At 41.3% G+C, this 19,335-nt stretch overlaps 1 protein-coding gene across 1 annotated transcript in view; it reads left to right on the forward strand.

Annotated features, from left to right (window-relative positions):
• Positions 1–19,335, forward strand: part of Mapk1 (mitogen-activated protein kinase 1) — a 104,767-nt gene that overhangs the window by 57,455 nt on the left and 27,977 nt on the right. Inside the window, exons 2-4 of the mRNA XM_008842204.1 lie at positions 12,423–12,605; positions 14,816–15,005; positions 17,705–17,821. Coding sequence (XP_008840426.1) covers positions 12,423–12,605; positions 14,816–15,005; positions 17,705–17,821 — 490 coding nt within the window. The remainder of the gene's footprint in view (positions 1–12,422; positions 12,606–14,815; positions 15,006–17,704; positions 17,822–19,335) is intronic.

A 19,335-nucleotide genomic window follows, 5' to 3' on the forward strand; every position in this document is an offset into this window, starting at 1 on the left:
GTTTCTATTTCTGTACCTTTAGCATACCCTATTTTCAGTAATGTAGAATCTATTGTGAATTGTAAGCATTGTGCTTTTATGTTTCATGTCTAGAAATTTGAGTTGGTGCTCTTTTGTACCTTGTATTTCTCTCTTTCCCATGCTTGGACTCTTGTTTTCTTAAACATGGAATCTATTTAGAGTAGCTATTAGACATTCTTGTATACTGTTTCTGCATCTTATTCTTGGGTCTGCTTTTTGGTGAATTTTGTTCTTCATGTGGCTCATGTTTACTTTTAAGAATATTAGTAAGTTAATTTTACAATTGTGTGATTTGATTTTCCTGGGGAGATTTGAACAGGTATCTATCTATTTACCCCAGTTAGGGCATCAAACCAAAGAAACAGTCCCACCCAACTCTAGCTTAGTGAACCAATAAGTTTCTATGGTTACTTACAGGAGCATGGGTGGCTCAAAGGCAGCCGTATCACAGAACAAAACCACCCAGGCATCATTGACACTCAGGAAAGTTGTATCCCTGAGCTCCCTGCACAGCTATTAACAGCTCTGTGTGGAGTCTCCTCTTTCCAGTAATTGTTTAAAGCTTTTATAACTTTGGGGAGGAGCCTTGGGAGCTTATTGAGCTGGGTAAGGTTTACTGGCTCCTTCAGTCTTACAAGCCTCCTCAATGAGGGAATGTTTTTAATTCTGATGAAATGGTGCAACATTTGGGGGCGTGGTATTTTTGGAAATCGGGTTTTATTTCTTAGAGTGCAGTTAAATCACTAGAAAGAGGTTGGTCCTTTGAAGGCTTGATTTTAAGCATTCCTAGGCAGGTCTAGAATCATCTTTAGTCACACTTGGTACCCATCTGAGGATTCAGTTTGATGCCATCCATGTTAGGTCTTTTCTCTGGCTGATGGGACAGGAATTGTTCTCATGGACACATGCTTCTTTCCAACTGCTCTTTGCCCAGCTTTGTAATTCCGTAGGCTTTGACCCATGCTCGGTTGAAGACTAGAGTGTGTTCCATCACAGAGAATGATCTATAATAGCCATATTTTTGAATGAATAAATTTATTAAGTATATATAGCAAGCAAAATTAAAAGAACTGTCAGACAACAGATAGAAGCAACAGATGGATAGCAAAACAAATCAGGTGCTTATAACATCCAGCAAAAATGACAAGCTTCCATTGACAAGCTTCCACCTTCTCATTCTCACCACAGGGTTTTTGGATTTTTGTTTTGTTTTGTTTTGTTTTTGTTTTTGTTTTTGTTTTTTTTGGTCTTTTTGAGACTGTCTCTCTGTAGCCCCAGCTATCCTGGAACTTGAACTCACATAGATCCACCTGCCTCTGCCTCCCGAGTGCTGGGTTTAAAGGTATGCACCACCATGCCCAATTAAATACTTTTTTAAACATTTTTATTATTTTTATTTTATGTGTATAAGTGTATTGCCTGCGTATAGGTAAGTGTACCCGTGCCCTGCACTGTCCACAGAGAACAGAAAAGACTGTCAGATTCCCTGGAATTGGAGTTACGGACAGTTGTTGGCCGCCACACCCAGCTTACCAACCTTTGTTAGTAATGGTTACCTTCTAACTGCTCTCAAGGACACAATGTTTTTAACAACCTTACCTGTTTGCAGTTTTCTTGTCTCCATCGCAAAGTTGGGGGCTGGCCTGCACCAGGACATAGTTTTAGAAGATACTTGAAGTAAACCTACTGAATTCTGAGACAGGGGAGGCTCCTTACCATCAGAATCTGCTTAAAACAGCTCAAGACAATTACTAATATAATACATTACAGAAGGGAACTCCAAACATATCTCCCTATCTCTGTTTCTGATGTTTTGCCCCACAACTTCTGACTGACTTGGACTCTCCAAACCTCCTATTTTGTCTTCAGCTCAGGGGAACTTCCAGGATCTGTTTACATTTTTTTCCTTGCAGTCTGAGGCAGTAAACTGAATCATTCCTAGGTTTTACATTGGTCTGTGCAACCTGTTCAGTTTTAGAGCACTATTGTTTAGGGCCAGTGAGATGGCTCGGTTGGTAAAACCTTATGACCTGTGTTCCATGTAAAAGTGTGAAAAGAGAGTACCGACTCTACAAAGTTGTCCTCTGGCCTCCATGTGTGTTGTAGCATGCATACACATAATAATAGTTTTTAAGTATTTCATACATATTATCTATTTTGGATTGAGATTTTTCCCCCCCCAGTTGTTTAATGCAGTAAAGAAATTATGACTTTAAACTTTTGTCTTATACAACCTACATGACAGTGGTTATTGTTCCTTCTGCTGGAATAGATGGGTTTAAATCACTTATCCCACCATCATGCTAGCTTGATATTATCTCTTCTAGAATTTTTTTTTTTTTTTTTTTCTTTTTTGAAACAGGGTCTCGCTATGTAGCCCTGACTGACTGGAACTCATTATGTAGACGAGGTGGCCTTAAACTCACAGATACCCTCCTGCCTCTTGCCTCCTGAGTGCTGGAATTAAAGGTATGAACCACCATGCCCAATTAGATAAATACTTTTTTAAACATTTTTATTATTTTTATTTTATGTGTATAAGTGTATTGCCTGCGTTATAGGTAAGTGCACCCGTGCCCTGCACTGTCCACAGAGAACAGAAGAGACTGTCAGATTCCCTGGAATTGGAGTTACGGACAGTTGTTAACTGCCATGTGGCTGCTGGGATTTGAACCCGGGTCTTCTGCAAGAACAGTGTTCTTAACCGCTGAGCCATCTTTTCCAGCCCCAGATAAATATTTTTAAGCTATAGTCTGCGACTTAATTTTGAGCTTTATTTTTAGTTAATATAATCTTCAGGCTTATATTAATGGATATACAATGATCTGTTAATATTCAGTCATGTACTCTGTTCTTTTCTAGCTTCAACCTCTACTAGGCTTCGGTGTGTTTTGACCACTGTGGGTGTGCTCTCCATTGCTCCACGCCTTTGCACCTTTGTCTCTTTACCCTTTTCTAACATTGATTTTTTTTTCCCCCCTTCCCATCTCCCTGGTTTGCCATGGGGAGCTTTCTCTTCTACATGTCTAGCCCCCAACCTCTGTTTACCTATTTTCTTCACGATACTCTCTGTTACAGTTTCTTTTCCTGTTGCTGTGACAAAACACTGACCAAAAGCAACTTGGAGACAAAAGGGTTTATTTCATCTTACAACTCCTAGATCACAATCCATCACTGAGAGAAATCAAGGCAGGAGCCTGAAGACAGGAACAGAAGCAGAGACCATGGAGGAACACTGCTTACTGGCTTGCTCAGTTCCTTTGCTATACAGCACAGGCCCTCCTACCCAGGGATGACACTGCCCACAGTAGGCTGGACCCTCCTACATCAATTAGCAATTTTTAAAATGCCTCAGAGATATAGCCACAGGCAATTGAGATGGAGGAAATTTCTCAGTTGAGGTTCCCTCTTCCTAGGTGACTATAGTTTGTGTCAAGTTAACAAAAACTAGCCAGCATAATTAACCCTTTGTGAACTTGACACACAAACATCATTAAAAGCCGTACCCTTTTCATTTCTTGTCCTCAAGATCTCATGTTAATATCACAATATAAAACACAGTCCAATTTTTTTTTTTCTCAGGTAGGATTTCCCTGTGGCCCCAACTGGCCTGGAACTTGATATGTAGACCAGGCTGATTTCCATCTCACAGAGATCTGCCTGCCTCTGCCTCTCAAGTACAGACATGAATCATTATACCCAGCTCCACAGTCCAACTTTTAAGAGTCCAGAGTCTCTTAGCTGTGGGTTCCTATAAATAAAAAATTTTAAATTACATACTTAATCTAAGAGGGACAGTCCCTTTTATTCCTGTTTGCATTCTGCTTTATATTTTCTTACTAGGCCAAGGACACCATACCTCATCTCATTGTAGATTCAGTGAATGTTAATTCAGTTCTTGCTTTCTCAACCTCTTATTTGAAATTTCTTCCTTCTATGTCTTTTCAAACACTGCCCCCCCCATGTGGGTAAGTACATGTGTAGTCTTTAGGGATGGACAAGAGGTCTTTATTATTATTCATTACTTTCTTACTGCTTAGAACCAGTTTCTCATCCCCTTACTGCTTTTGAGTTCTGTCCTCAGACCTCTTGCCAGCATTTCTTTTTTTAAAATACTTTGTTATTTTTATTTTATGCGTATGCATGTATTGCCTGCATGTAGGTAAGTGCACCTATGTCATGCAGTACCCATGGAGGACAGAGAGGCTGTTGGATCCCCTAGAACTGGAGTTACAGACAGTTGTTAGCTGCCATGTGGGTGCTGGTATTCAAACCCAGGTCTTCTGTAAGAACAGTCAGTGCACTCAACTTCTGAGCCATCTCTCCAGCCCTTCCCAGCATTTCTTTAGTGATGCTGTCTGCTGTGACTTCTGTGGCTCCCAGTCTTGCTCTCTCCTTTTGCTGGTGAGAACCTGATCTTTATCTGAATCCCCCACAGGAATCTTTAGATCTCTAAAGTCAGGTATGCTGGGGATGTAACTCAGTGGTAGAATATTTGCCTGGCATACATCTCTCCAGCCACATAATACATACATACATACATACATACATACATACATACATACATCAGGAAGTTCAAATCTCCTTGGATCCCATCACAAGGATACCTCCCACCCAGCTTTTCTCTTAATGTTTGCAAAGTATGGGATGAGACTATAAATGAGTCCCACATAGTATAAAAATCAAGCTAAGAAGTGTTAAATAGAATATGTTCTTCCTACTGTGACAGGTATATCTTCTTAATGCCTTGAAGATTATATTCAGTTGATATTCTTAGGCTTCTTAAAAGAGTTCTGTGCCAGCAGTTTTAAGGGAGAACACAAGTGTTCCCCCAACTTTGAGCCTCAGCATTTGTGTGGAGGCAGAGGTAGCCTGATAATCTGTACAAAGCACTTGTGAACAGCTGCCCTTTGACACACACTGAAGGGGCATTTTATTGTTTGTAAAGCTATGCATGGATTTGCATAGTTTCTAGAACAGGGAATTGAGGGCTGTTGGTGGACATGGTTCTTCATTCTATAAATCTCTTCTTGGAAGGGATAGTGCTAGGTGGGTTCATTGGTCCCATAGTCATACTTGCCCTTTCCCCTCTTCATGTATTGCATTTCTACTTGCTTCTCTTGTGTTGCTGCTTCTGTGTCAGAAACCTACTCCTTCAGGATATGGTTTATATAGGACCCTTTTTGTGTGTGTGTTAAAATGTCCTGATTAAAAGCAGATTAGGTATCTAGACTTGCGAGATTAAAAAAAACCAATCATGGGCTGGAGAGATGGCTCAGTGGTTAAGAACACTGACTGTTCTTGCAGAAGACCCAGGTTTGAATCCCAGCACCCACATGGCAGCTAACAACTGTCCATAACTCCAGTCCCAGGGGATCTGACAGCCTCTTCCGTCCTCCACAGGCATTGCACGACATGGGTGCACTTACCTACACGCAGGCAATACACGCATACACATTAAAAAAACCCGATCAAGGGAGCTGGAGAGATGATGGCTCAGCAGGTGAGAGCACTGGCTGCTCTTGCAGAGGACCCGGATTCAATTCCTAGCATCCACATGGCAGTTGACTACTGACAGTAACTCCAATTTCATGGGAATTCAATGCTCTCTTCTGACCCCATCAGGCATTGCATGACACGGGTGCACTTACATGCATGCAGACAATATATTTATGCACATAAAAATAATAAAATACTTTAAAAAATGAATAAAAACCAATCAAGCTTTATGGTATCTCTGTTAACCCCAGCCATGACCTGGGCTAGTCCTATTCCTTGCCATGTCCCTTGTTCTGCCTAGGAGTTAGTCTAGCACTATGACGGTGCCCAAGCCTAGTGGCTGGGCCTCACATGGGGTGGAAGAGAGGCATGCTGGGACCAGTATCCTGGCTGAGGGCACTATTTCCACAGGTTCCTCTTTGTCAAGATGGCCCTGTCCAAGGAGGTCATAGGCTGCACATCATGGCCCAGCTCTCGTACTGGCGGCACAAACTGGGCAGCTCTGAGCCTCATGGATGGTGCTCTTCTGTGGCATGTAGTTCATTCTCAAACTCACTGGGAGCATTTCGTCTTTACCTTCGCCTCTTAGGAGCTGTCTGCATTGCTCATTTAGTCATCCATGTCAGGAACCCCTTGCAAAGGCCTGCTCAGGGAGCTAGAGACTGCCACAATGCACCAGCATTTTCAAGATGAGACACGCTGTTCTCAGAGACCTGCCCAATCTGGGGATGGTGTACTAAGCAGCCTTGATCTTGTGGAACAGTTCCTGTGGGATGTTGTAGAAGGGGAACTGGCTGTACAGCATGGTGAAGAACACCACACTCAGGGCTCGTATATGGCTTGGTTTGCTCTGTATGGCCAGCCGCTGAGTACATCAGGACTCTGAGGACCCAATTTTTTAATCCTTTCTCTCATAGCCTAATTTGGGATTAATCTACCTAAATTCTTCCCTTGTGTTTAGGAAGTGTGTTTCTTTGGGGGTTGTGTTATATGTTCCTGTCTCCTTTCCTTTTAACTTGAAAGTTTCTCAAGAGCAGGAACATTTTTGTTTGTTTTTTTTTTACATTTTTTGGGGTTTTTTTGCCACCTACCTTAATATGTCAAATAGGAAGTACTTCTTGAGTGGCTTGAATTCTCCAGAAGCTCTGACCAATACTCTCCGGTTGCTATGGTAACCTCATCAAAACAGGAAATGAAGTTGGTTTAGCATGACTTGTTCCTAATTGACTCTTGTTGATTCCATTTTCTTTCATAAGTGATCATAAAGCATCTGTCAAATCTTTAGAATTTTGTGGACTTTTAATTCCATATTTACTGGTCAGTATGCTTGTGGAATCTGTTCCCACCCACACTGCCCTTGTTTTTTAAGATTTTTGTTTGTTTGTTTGTTTGTTTGTTTGTTTGTTTTTGGTCTTTTTGAGACAGGGTCTCCTTATTGCCCCAGCTGGCCTAGAACTCGCTATGTAGACCAGGCTGGTCTCAAACTCACAGAGATCCACCTCCCTCTGCCTCTCAAGTGCTGGAATTAAAAGGTGTGCACCACACCCCCACCCCCACCTCCCGGACTGTTTTTAAAGAACTTTTAAAATTGATTTATTCTTGACAATACATGTATATAATGTATCTTGATTATATAGAACTCATCTCTCTTGCTCCACTTCCCCCAGATGCCCCCAGTACTTCTCCCTCCACCTTCATGTCCTCTTTTTATTATTTTTTATAGCCCACTGAGTCCAGTTAATGCTGCCTGTGTACACATGTTCATCCACCAGAGCATAGACAGCCTATCAGTGGCTCTATCCCTGAAGAAAAATAACTCCTACTCCCCTGGCCATGATTCCTCAGCTAGGAGTGGAGTCTCATGAGCCCTTCTCTTCTATCCATACTGGAACATTGACTGGCTCGATCTTACACAGGTCTTGTGCCATCAACTATAGCTGCTATGAGTTCATGAATGCAGTGGCCATGTCCTATCCAGAAGACAGTATTTCATAACATTCTTACCCATCCTCCAGGTTTTACATTCTTTTTTTGGGGGGGGGAGGCATTGGGGGAACAGTGAACTTTATTGATGGTGTTCCAAGAAAATAGGGTTCCCTAAGGTCCCCCACCCCACTTCTGAGGGTCTGGGATGGCAGCTGTGAAGAGAATACTCAATGTGTTGAGGGCTGAGCTGGCAGGGACTACCCAACATCAGAGGAGCTCTCTCTTCCTCTTGCTGAGGTGGGTTGTCCAGGGCTTCTTACTCCTTGAAGGCCACATGGACCATGAAGTTCACCGCTCTATTGCTATAGTCATTGTCATAGTAGGAAATGAGCTTGACAAAGTGTCATTGAGGGCAGTGCAGCCCCAACATCAAAGGTAGAAGAGTGGTTATTGCTATTAAGGTCAAAAGAAACAACCTGTCCTCGGTATAGCTCAGGATGCTCCCCTCTTTTATTTTAGTATTTTATTTATTATTTTTATTTTATGTGTATGAGTATATTGCCTGCATGTATGTGAGTGCACCCATGCAGTACAGTGCCGCAGAGGTCAGAAGAGGGCTTCAGATTCCCCTGGAACTGGAGTTAAGGAAGGTTCGTAGCTGCCTTGTGGGTGCTGGTAATCGACCCTGGGTCCTCTGTAAGAGCAGTCAGTGCTCTTAACTGCTGGCCATCTCTCCAGCCCCTCAGGATGCTCTTTCGAGGGCCCTCTGATGCCTGCTTCACCACCCTCTTGATGTCATCGTATTTGGCAGGTTTCTCCAAGAGGAGGTCAGATCCATGACAGGCATACTGGGGGATTAGAACACAGAAGACCATGCAATGAGTGTTCCATTCAACCTTGGCACACAGCCTTGGCAGCACCAGTGGATGCAGAGATACTGTTCTGTGGAAACTTATGACCATCATGCCAGCATTTCTTGGAGGGGCTGTCCATAATCTTCTGGTAGCAGTGATGGCATGGCCTGTGGTCATGCTGAAATTGTCATGGATAACCTTGGCCAGTGAGGAGCAGGATGCTAAGTAGTTAGTGGTGTAGGAGTCATTGCTGACAATCTTGACTGAATTGTCATACTTTTCATGGTTCATGGCCATCACAAACATGAGGACATCAGTGGAAGGGGCAGAGATGATGACCCTTTGTGTCCACCCTTCAAGTGGATCCTGACTTTCTTCATGGTAGTGAAGGCACCAGTTGTCTCCACAATATACTTAGCACCAACATCACCCCATTTGACTTTGGTGGAATCTCTCTCCTAGAAGATGGAGATGACCTTCCTATTGATGACAGGTTTCCTGTTCTCAACCTTGACTGTGCTGTGGAATTTGCTGAGGGTGGGCTCATACTAGCTTAAGTAGACCATGTAGTTGAGGTCAGTGAAGTGGTAATTTATGGTAACAATCTCCACTTTGCCAGGGTTGAAGGCAGTCTTGCTGACTAGGTGCCCAATACAGCCAAATCCATTCACTGTGATATCCATTCATGTCTAAGGGACGAAGCTGGCACTACAGGTAAAGATGCAACTGTCTCCAGAACAGGAAGGAGCAAAGAGCCAACCCTTACCTTTTTTTCTGCTCCCTTTTGTGATGTTCCCTCAGCCTTGGAGGAGGTGATCTATATGTTTTTTAAGGCTGAGCACTTTAGTCACTTACTCTCAGCTCTTAGACTACTTAAGGGTCTCTGCATTGACTGCTGCCCACTACAAAAAGAAGCTTCTCTGGCCAAGCTTGAGAGAAACACTGATCGATGGGTATAAATATGTAGAAGGTAGTTTGGTAATATGTCCATTTAGCAAAACAAAATAGTGGGTTCCTTCCTAGGACTATGAACTCCTCTAGCTATGGGCTTTTGTGACCAGGTTTGTAGTATAAGACATGACTTATATCTTGTGGCGCAGGCCTCAACACCAGTCAGGAAGTGGCTGGTTATCTCCATAACAATCATGCCACTCTTGCACCAATGGTGCATCTTGCCTGACAGGTGGTATTAGAGCTCAGATCATTCACAGCTGGATAGGATCATTGATGACTTTTCTCCCTCAACAGTCTGCATGGCAACTTCAGGCACTATGAAAGCCAGCAGGGAGGAAGATTCCAGCTCAGTACAGCTTGATTTGTCTGTGTCCTGCAACCAAAAATGACTGTAGGTACAAGCTGCCACACCTGTCATTTTTACATGGAAATTTAAATTTAAGTCTTTATGCATGTTTACACAACAAGCACTTTACCCAGTGAACTGTCTCTCTAGCTCTTGGCTTTTTTTTTTTTTTTTTTTTTTTTTTTTTAAATCATGGGATTCTGGAGGATCAAACTGAAGTTTGGATGCTTTCATGGCAAGTACTTTGAACTATCCTCCCAGCCAATTTAAAGATTATTTGCTTTATATGGGTGAGTTATAGAGCTATTTATTTTTTCTTTTCCTTTTTGATTTTTCAAGACAGGGTCTCCCTATAGCTTCAGTTGGCCTGGGAGTAGACTGGCCTTGATCTCACAGATCCACTTGCCTCTGCCTCCCAAGTGTTGAAATTAAAGGCATGTACCACCACCACACCAAGCTATTTCTTAACTTTGAGGAATTTTTTAGCCCTTTAAGTTTGGTTTTTGAAAAAAGCAGCTTTATTAGTTAAAATATATAAATATCCTCAAATTATTCCATCCAAAGTTTGTATGATTATAGACTGGATTATGATCCCATATTACAACTATAATTGGGGAAAACATTCAAAATGAAAAGCCAAGAAAAGCAAATTTGAGGAGAATGAGCAAAAATTAAAGATGATTTATAATAATAAAGTGGTTTAAATAGAAACTATTAAGGGACACCAAAAATTTCATGATAAAAGGTAAGCCAGTGAAATATATTTGTGGCGAATAAGACTAGTAAAAAATACATAAAACAGCCAGGAGTGGTGGCGCACGCCTTTAATCCCAGCACTTGGGAGACAGAGGCAGGTGGATCTTTGTGAGTTTGAGGCCAGCCTGGTCTACATAGTGAGTTCCAGGACAGCTGGGGCTATAAGGAGACCCTGTCTCCAAAAAAAAAAAAAAAAAAAAAAAATACATAAAACAAAAATCCAAGGAGAGAGTAGCTGTGAAGAACATGGCTTCGTTATAATCTGTTTCATGGTGATTATATCAACCAGAAAGGCAACAAAAAATGGATAGTATAGCAGACCGGAGTAGACCACACTCCATGAACAGTTCACATGAAAGTGCAAGAGGATGGTCTGACACCTTTAAGCATGTAAGAATGTCAGTGGTTCCTTATTTCACCATTGAATAAGGGATACAGTGGAAGGCTACACTGATGCCCAACTTCTCCTTCTAATAGTCTTGTTAGATTTTAATTCTGTAAAGCAAGTTATGAGCATATTTGACTGCTGTGTTCAGTGTATAAAAAATTTATACTGAGTTTAAAGCAGTATTTTACAACTTTATTTTTTATTTGTTTTTAGTTTTTGCAATGCCTAAGGATCAAACTCCAGGGCCTTGTACATGCTACTAGGCAAGCTCTCTACCAATAAGCTACAATCTCAAAGCTTTATAACCATTTTAATCTATATTCTCTCATGTGTTGTAGGGGTGATTATTTGGTGAGGGCCAAAAAGGTTTTATTTCAAAAGTAATTCCCAATATTGAATAAGCTTGCTTAAATTATATATCCTTTTACCTGCCCCTATGAAAGTCACTGATTTGTGCCCTAACACACCAAACCAAGGCAAAATAAGATTTAAATAGTGATTCTTCTGAGAACTATATTTCATTTCAAAGTGTTTGGGGACAGTGCAGCACAGTGCAGCATGTTGATGGCATTGTGAGATAACTGAAGCCACCAACAAGGTTACTCCTAGAGCATAGTCTTGTGATAGAATCAGACAAAGCCATCAATAATTATTAAAGTAGGTAAGCATCATTTAGAAGCACAAACTTCAGAATGAAGTTGTTTTACTGTTTCATGTTTTTAGCACTTACTGAGAAAACAGGAAGATCTTACTGCCTGTCAACATTTTCGTTGGAGCCAGATGTTGACATTTATTAATATAAAATCCTTTTGTAGAAAATAATTTGTGTAGAATGTTGGCCAAAGAAGATAGTAGTAATATCTAAGACTTTAAATCATCTTGAAATTGAAAGAATTTTTGTTGCTTCTGCTCAGAATTATGTTGCTGGGTCTTAAGGATAGCTTGGGAAGAGGCTGGGCCCTGTCTTATGGCTATGAAAGCGTATTTTGGAAAATTACTTTATAGGTTTTGTTATAAAACTACTATCACAGCCGGGCATGGTGGGTGCACACATTTAGTCCCAGCAGAGGCAGGTGGATCTCTGTGAGTTAGAGGCCAGCCTGGTCTACATAGTGAATTCGAGGCCAGCTGGAACTACAGGGAAACTCTGTCTCAAAAACACCAAAAAAAAAAAAAGAAAAGAAAAGAAAATTACCATCATGGTTCAGTTTCTTAAGAAAAAAAAGTCATGTTTTGCATGTAAGAAAGTTGATTAAAGCAATCAAGCTCTCTGGATCTGTTTTTGTTAGGGATAAAGATGTGGTTGATAGTATTTGAATGTTTTCTGCCAAGGAATTTGACACAGTAGATAGTTGTTTTGAAGACAGAAATGATTACTTTCACCAAAATGAACTTGTTGAAGACAATGGGAAAATGCTTTTTGGTATAAACACAAGGTGAGTTTATAGAAATGGGCATTCACCCTGTGAACAAGGCCACACCCTTTATTTGTCTTGCTTTAGCTTCTTTCTCTCCTAGCTTGAGGCCTTGTAGATAGCATACCTGCTGCCTTCACCAGTATGAAATAAACATTTATACAGATGTTGAAAGCTTAGTAGTTTACCATTTGTGCTGCCAAACAATTTTGTGGACTGTTTTTAATACTGTCTCTTTCTTTTTTTTTTCTTTCAATTTTTAGCTCTGCTTATGATAATCTCAACAAAGTTCGAGTAGCTATCAAGAAAATCAGTCCTTTTGAACACCAGACCTACTGCCAGAGAACCCTGAGAGAGATAAAAATCTTGCTGCGCTTCAGACATGAGAACATCATTGGCATCAATGATATTATTCGAGCACCAACCATTGAGCAAATGAAAGATGTGTATCCTTTCTGGCAGCTAGCTGCTGCCTCTACTTGATCGTTTGTGGGATAAATAGAACTTGAAATTTTGTGAACTTATCAGAATCAAGGAAAAGTGCATAAAGCATTAAAAAAAAAAATCCCCCCCAGTATGTGGTCAATTTTTGAAAAAGTTATATCGGATGCTGAGTAGAAAGTGTATTCTCTGGTGCTTGGGTAGCCAGAAGCCTCATAAAAATTAAATAAATAAATAAATAAATAAATAATAAATAGAGGCCAGAGAACAACCTCAGATGTAGTTCCCCAGGCCAAGGTAATTTGTTTTTTAGAGAGAGACAGGAGGGAGTGGGCATGGATTTAATCAAAACACCTTATATGCGTGTATGAAATTCTCAATAAATTATTAACCCCCCCAGACATTTTTTTGAATAATGGAAAGTCTTGGTTAATGTGATTTCCAATCCTGTGATTTCCTTCCAACAGATAGTTTGAGATGGTGGAAAGGGAAATAAAAGAGCATTCACATGGGGATGTGGGTGCCTCTAGATATCCATCTGGCCCAATCAGTGCTATCCAGATCTCAAGACACAGTCTTAGCTTGCTACAGTAGATATTCCATGTGTTCTCTAGTTTCTTTCCATTGACGGCCTCATGCTTTATAACACAAACTATTTGGAGAGGTTGAATTTTGTTTTTAATTTTGTTTTAGGCCTCCCCTTCCTTATCTTTAAAATGAACAAACTGGGCCTTGTGGTCTTTTAAGACCAGACCAACTCCGGTATATGTGAGTAACTGTGGTCATCATTAGAAGTCTGGGGTGAGCAGGTACAGAAGATGCTGCCTAGATAAAGGCTGATGGTGAAAGGTAGAGGTTGTCATCTGCTGAGGAGGGTCTGTTAGAAAGAAGCAAGTTGCCCTTCTGTCTAGTGCATTCCTACCATTTGCAGTCTGTGCCTCTGGAGAGCGGCAGCTCACTGTCTCCAGGAAGCTTTTCCATTTTTAAACAGCTCTGTTAATAACTGGTAGTGGTATTTTAAGTGAAATGCCTTCTGCTGCTACCACCTGTTGGTCTTGTTTTTACCTTTGCCATAAAAGTAAGCCTTTTACAGATGACAAGTTTTTAAAAGTCCTGTGTCCTTCACATCCCACGCTTGGTGGTCTCTAGTATGAACCTATGTAGGAAACAGAATAATATTTATGCAGAGATGAAAAAGGCTTGGGGCTGGAGAGATGGCTCAGCGGTTAAGAGCACTGATTGCTCTTGCAGAGGACCCGGGTTCGATTCCCAGCACCCACATGATGGCTACAAACCATCCTTAATTCCAGTTCCAGGGGAATCCGAAGCCCTCTTCTCACCTCCGAAGCATTGTACAACATGGGTGCACTCACATACATATAATACACTCCTACACATAAAATAAAAGTAATAAAACATAAATAAAAATAAGAAAACAATAAAAGGCTTATGTAATTTAATTTCCATAAGAAATAAGGTACGCCGGGTGTGGTGGCACACACCACACCTTTAATCCCAGCAGAGGCAGGTGGATCTCTGTGAGTTCAAGCCAGCCTGGTCTACATAGTGAATTCCAGGCCAGCTGGGGTTACAGGGAGACCCTGTCTTAAAAAAGACCAAACTAAGGTGGTTTTAGCTAAAGTTTTAGGTACTTACATAGTATCTAGGCAAGAAAGCAGGAGGAAAAAAATCCAAAATTAACCCCTTCCTCACATTCTTCCCCATAGTCTTATTTATATAAAAGTTTAACAGTTCAAAAAATAAGCTGAGGTTGGACTTAGTGGCAGTGTATTTCTTGGTCTGTACTTCAGCTTGGTTTATGGGGAGATGGGTGAGTAAGAGTAGCAAGAAGGAAGGAAAAAGAATGGTGGCCTTGGCAGGTTGCTGCTGGGCCAAAGAGATGAGGGTGCATGTGATGCTTGCTGGCTACCACCCTCCTTGGCTTTGGCAGTTGATTGGTTGATAGTGGGCAATTTGGAGAACTGGGAAGTTGAGCCCGTAACAAGCCACAAAGGGTAGGTATAATACATTTTTGTTTCACAGGCTCTCTTTCAGATTCCTCCCTTGAGAGTATACCACATTTTTTAGTTTCTCCTTTCCATTGAAGGTGCCTCATGCTCTTTGGGGAAGAGGATTAAGAAAGGTTGAATTTTGTTTTTAATGCTTTGCTAAGTGTGACCAGCTAGTAGATATTTTACCTTAACCTGTCAAACAGATATATAGTACAGGACCTCATGGAAACAGATCTTTACAAGCTCTTGAAGACACAACACCTCAGCAATGACCATATCTGCTATTTTCTTTATCAGATCCTTAGAGGGTTAAAATACATTCATTCAGCTAATGTTCTGCACCGTGACCTCAAGCCTTCTAACCTGCTGCTCAACACCACTTGTGATCTCAAGGTCAGCCAGGTCATTTGCTCTTAGATTTGTACATACTTTAAAAGGAAAAAAAATTAAATGGGTGTGGTGGCACATGCCTTAGATCCCAGCACTCACTCAAGAGGCAGAGGCAGATACATCTCTGAGTTTGAGGCCAGCCTGGTCTAGATAGCAAGTTCCCAGCCAGCTGTGGCTACATAATGAGACCCTGTCTCTAAAAGGTAAAACCAGCTTAAACTTGAGGTATTACTCATATTTAAAGCTATCAGAGGGGGCTGGAGAGATGGCTCAGTGGTTAAGAACATTAGCTATTCTTGCAGAAGACCTGGGTTTGAATCCCAGCACCCACATGGCAGCTAACAACTGTCTGTAACTCATCCCAGTATTCTCCAAAAACCAAAATCTCTAGTGCACCAGATGTTGAAGCTTCACTATAGGACACTTAGAAATAACAAATATGTCAGGCCAGGCATGGTGGCGCACACCTTTAATCCCAGCACTCGGGAGGCAGAGGCAGGGGATCTCTGTGAGCTCAAGGCCAGCCTGGTCTACATAGTGAGTTCCAGGACAGCTGGGGCTACAGGGAGACCCTGTCTCAAAAAGACCAAAAAAAAGAAATAACAAATATGTCAAGTACTGGTTTTTCTAGGGACTCAACATTTTAGCTAGGGAGATGAGGTATTTGAATAGCTTTCTCATGGATTGTGGTTACATCAGACACCGTGAACAATAACAGATTTGCCCACATTCCGGCCTTGCCCTCATTTTACCCTGCTCATAAGGTGCAGTATTTCTTTCAAGTGTATCATTCACTGTGACTTCAGATGCAATTCATATAGCAAGGCAGGCTGAATGGTGAGCTTTGGTTGAATGAAGTGTTAGCCCTACAAAAGACAGTAACTGTGGGTCACACATGTTGAAAAGTTCAAGCATACAGAATTGGAATAGGTTGGCAAGAGTCCAAGATATGAAGTGATGGCTCAGAGCGTTCCCTTCAGACATGGAAGAAATCATTCATTCATTCATTGCTTTCATCATTTGACTCATTTCTAGAGCACCTCAGACTTTAGACGCTTCCTATAGTTAACTCCCACAATAAGACACGAATATTGAGAGCCTCAAGATCAAACAGAATTTAGAACTTAACTGTATTTCTCTCAGAAGCTACAGCTGCTGAGTGTGGTGGCATACACCTTTAATCTGATACTCAGAGGTGGGCAGGCAGGGCTCCGAGTTTGAGATTTGATTTCCTAGAGACCGAGAATTAAAATACTTTGCATGTGTATGGAACTAAATAAATTATTGCTTCTTTTATGTGCATTGGAGTCTAGTAAGGTAGCTGAATCCAGTAGGAAAAGCCTAGGAGGCACTTTTTATAAGTCAAAAGAATATGAAAGGCTGGACATTCTAAAAACAAAGTAGGGGTGGGGCTGAAAAGATGGCTTAGTGGTTAAGAACACTGGCTGTTCTTGCAGAAGACCCGGGTTCAAATCCCAGCACCCACATGACAGCTAACAACTGTTCATAACTCCAGTTCCAGGGGATCCAACATCCTCTTCTGTCCTCTGTGAGCATTGCACGACACAGGTGCACTTATCTATGTGCAGGCAATACACACACATAAAAATAATAAAATATTAAAAGCAAAAACAAAAGGTCTTGAGAGATGGGTCAGTGGTTAAGAGCACTAACTGCTCTTGCAAAGATCTGGGTTTGGTTTTGGTTCCCAGTACCCACATGGCAGCTTAACTCCAGTTTTAGGGGATCCAGTGCCCTCATCTGGCCTTGCACGGGTACACTTGGCATATGTACAGGCTAAGCACTCATACACATAAAATAAAAATAAATTAATAAAAAGTACATTAAATAAATACAGCTAAAAACAGAATAGTGGATGGGCTAGTGAGATGGTTCAGTGGGTAAAAGCACTTGTACCCAAGCCCCAACCACCTAAGTTTGATTCCCCAGGGCCAACATCATAGAAGGAGAGAACTGTTGTTCTGTGACCTCCACACATGCTCCATAACATCCATGCATGAAAGCTTTAAAACTTTGAGGGTGGATTTGACTATAGGGAAATAGGGAAGTAAGAAGAATCTTCAGAAATAGAAACATTGATGGACTAGGTAGAAATTAGCTAGAAATGGGAGAATGAGAAATTGGCCAGCACAGATTAAAAAGCCAATCAGAAGTGATCCTGGGAGCTCCAGTAGGATGGTGCTGAGAAGGGCTCTGGATAGTTTTGGTGATTCTACACATGCCAGTTTTGTGTGTGTGTTTGTGTCTGTATGGCATGTGTGTGCAGATGCCTGTGGGCTAGAAGGAAGCATCAGATCCCCTGGAGCTGGAGCTACAGGCAGTTGCGAACAACCGAGTATGGGTGCTGGGAACTGAACTTGGGTCCTTTGCTAGAGCCTATGTGCTCTTAAGCACTGAGCCATCTCTCCTACCCTCCATAATAGTTGGACAAGTTTACTAAATGAGACTGCTGTGCATTTACCATCCCTGAGGATGGCTATCAAATTGTGCTTATTAAGAATCCTTTCGGGTTGTTGAGGATTAAGCAATAATAAGTTTGTGGCATTATTAGAAAGTATCTAGCATAGTAATAGTAGCACATGGATATTACCATTATTATTGCTGTTTTCCTTTATTTTCATGGTGTTTGATTTCAAGCTAGTTAGAATCTCTAAAAAGGTATCCTACTTTCTTTCTCTTAGATCTGTGACTTTGGCCTCGCCCGTGTTGCTGATCCAGATCATGATCACACAGGGTTCCTGACAGAATATGTAGCCACACGTTGGTACAGAGCTCCAGAAATTATGTTGAATTCCAAGGTAAGAAAAGGAAACCAGGAAATAAGTTTCTAAACAGTAGCCTTCAACCTGGCCTGTCTAGCCAGAGCCAGAGTGCTGTCCTATTCTTAACATTGAACTTTTGGGCTGTAGGGTTTACCATCTCCAGTCATAATGACCATAAATGGTCTGTGTCCCTCCTTTGTCCATAGTACTAAGGTACTGCCTTTGGCTACTTTTATACCTACTTTGTTTTGGGTTCAGGCTGTTTTTGTGTTAGCATTTCCTGTAATGTGTAAACATGGACAAGGGCTGTTCTACAAAGGTCAGGTGTGCCTGATAATGAATGTCTCTTTGGCAGGGCTAATATAATTTGTTGCACTTAAAGAAAAAGGGAGGTAGAAAAGAGTAGGAACCACTATGGATTCTTGAAATTACTATGTAGTTCTGCTTCAAAGTGAAATGCTTCCTCTTCATCACTGAGTAGCTGTGGAAAGTAGATGTAGGTTGCATCCAGACTCTGCCAGCGAAATCTAGGTCTTGATATTGATGACTGAATAATCTTAAGCACTCATGAGGCAGAGGTAGGAGGATTACTACACAGTTGAGGCCCACCTGATTGCCATGATGAGTTTCTGGCCAGCCTGGGCTACATAGACCTTGCCTCAAATAGATGATTGACTATATCTACAAAAGCCAAAAAAAAAAAAAAAAATGAGTTTTTTGTTAGAATTATGACTTAGTAGGCAAAATTGAAGAGTGTTAGAGACATTGAAAAGATTTTTCAAAATTATCATATAATAGGGCTGGAGAGATGTTTCAGTGGGTTTTCAGCACCCATATGGTGGCTAACAACTGTCTGTAACTCTAATTCCAGAAGAATCCAGTGCCCTCACCTCCACAGGCATTGCACAACATGGGTGGACTTACACACATGCAGGCAATACGCTTGGATACATAGAGCAAAAATAATAAACTATTTTAAAAATAGTATGTATGTGGGGGAGCAGGGCTGTTCCACATGTGTGCAGGCCAGAAGAGGATGTTGGATCCCCTAGAGGTGGAGTTAAAGGCAGTTGTGAGCCACCTGATATGGGTACCTGTAACTGAACTCCAGTCTGCTGAGCCATCTGCAGTCAGAAATTCACCATTTGGATACTTTTAAGTAGGCTCTGTATCTCATATCTCAAGATTTTAAGATTTTTAGATATCATTTCCATTTGCTACAGTGTATCATTGAAGAAAAGTAATATAAGAAGACATTGGCCATCATGTCTATGGCCCAGAACCACAATGGAAGCCTAATGGAAATACAGTGGAAATACAGGTTCAGTCAGCACCTAAGCTTCCTTCTCTTCCTCTGTCCTTTCTGAGATTAGCTATTAGATTATTTTTGGTAGGAAATGGGATTTGTGTAAAACAGCTCTTGATATCCTACATTTGTTCATTTATAAAGCAAAATACCATTAGAAGAAATGCTATTATAAAAAAATTTGGTATAGGAGGGGCTGGAGAGATGGCTCAGCGGTTAAAAGCACTGGCTACTCTTACAGAGG

This window comes from Nannospalax galili, unplaced genomic scaffold (genome assembly GCF_000622305.1).
Source record: "Nannospalax galili isolate Female #2095 unplaced genomic scaffold, S.galili_v1.0 scaffold321, whole genome shotgun sequence".
Classification (NCBI taxonomy): domain Eukaryota; kingdom Metazoa; phylum Chordata; class Mammalia; order Rodentia; family Spalacidae; genus Nannospalax; species Nannospalax galili.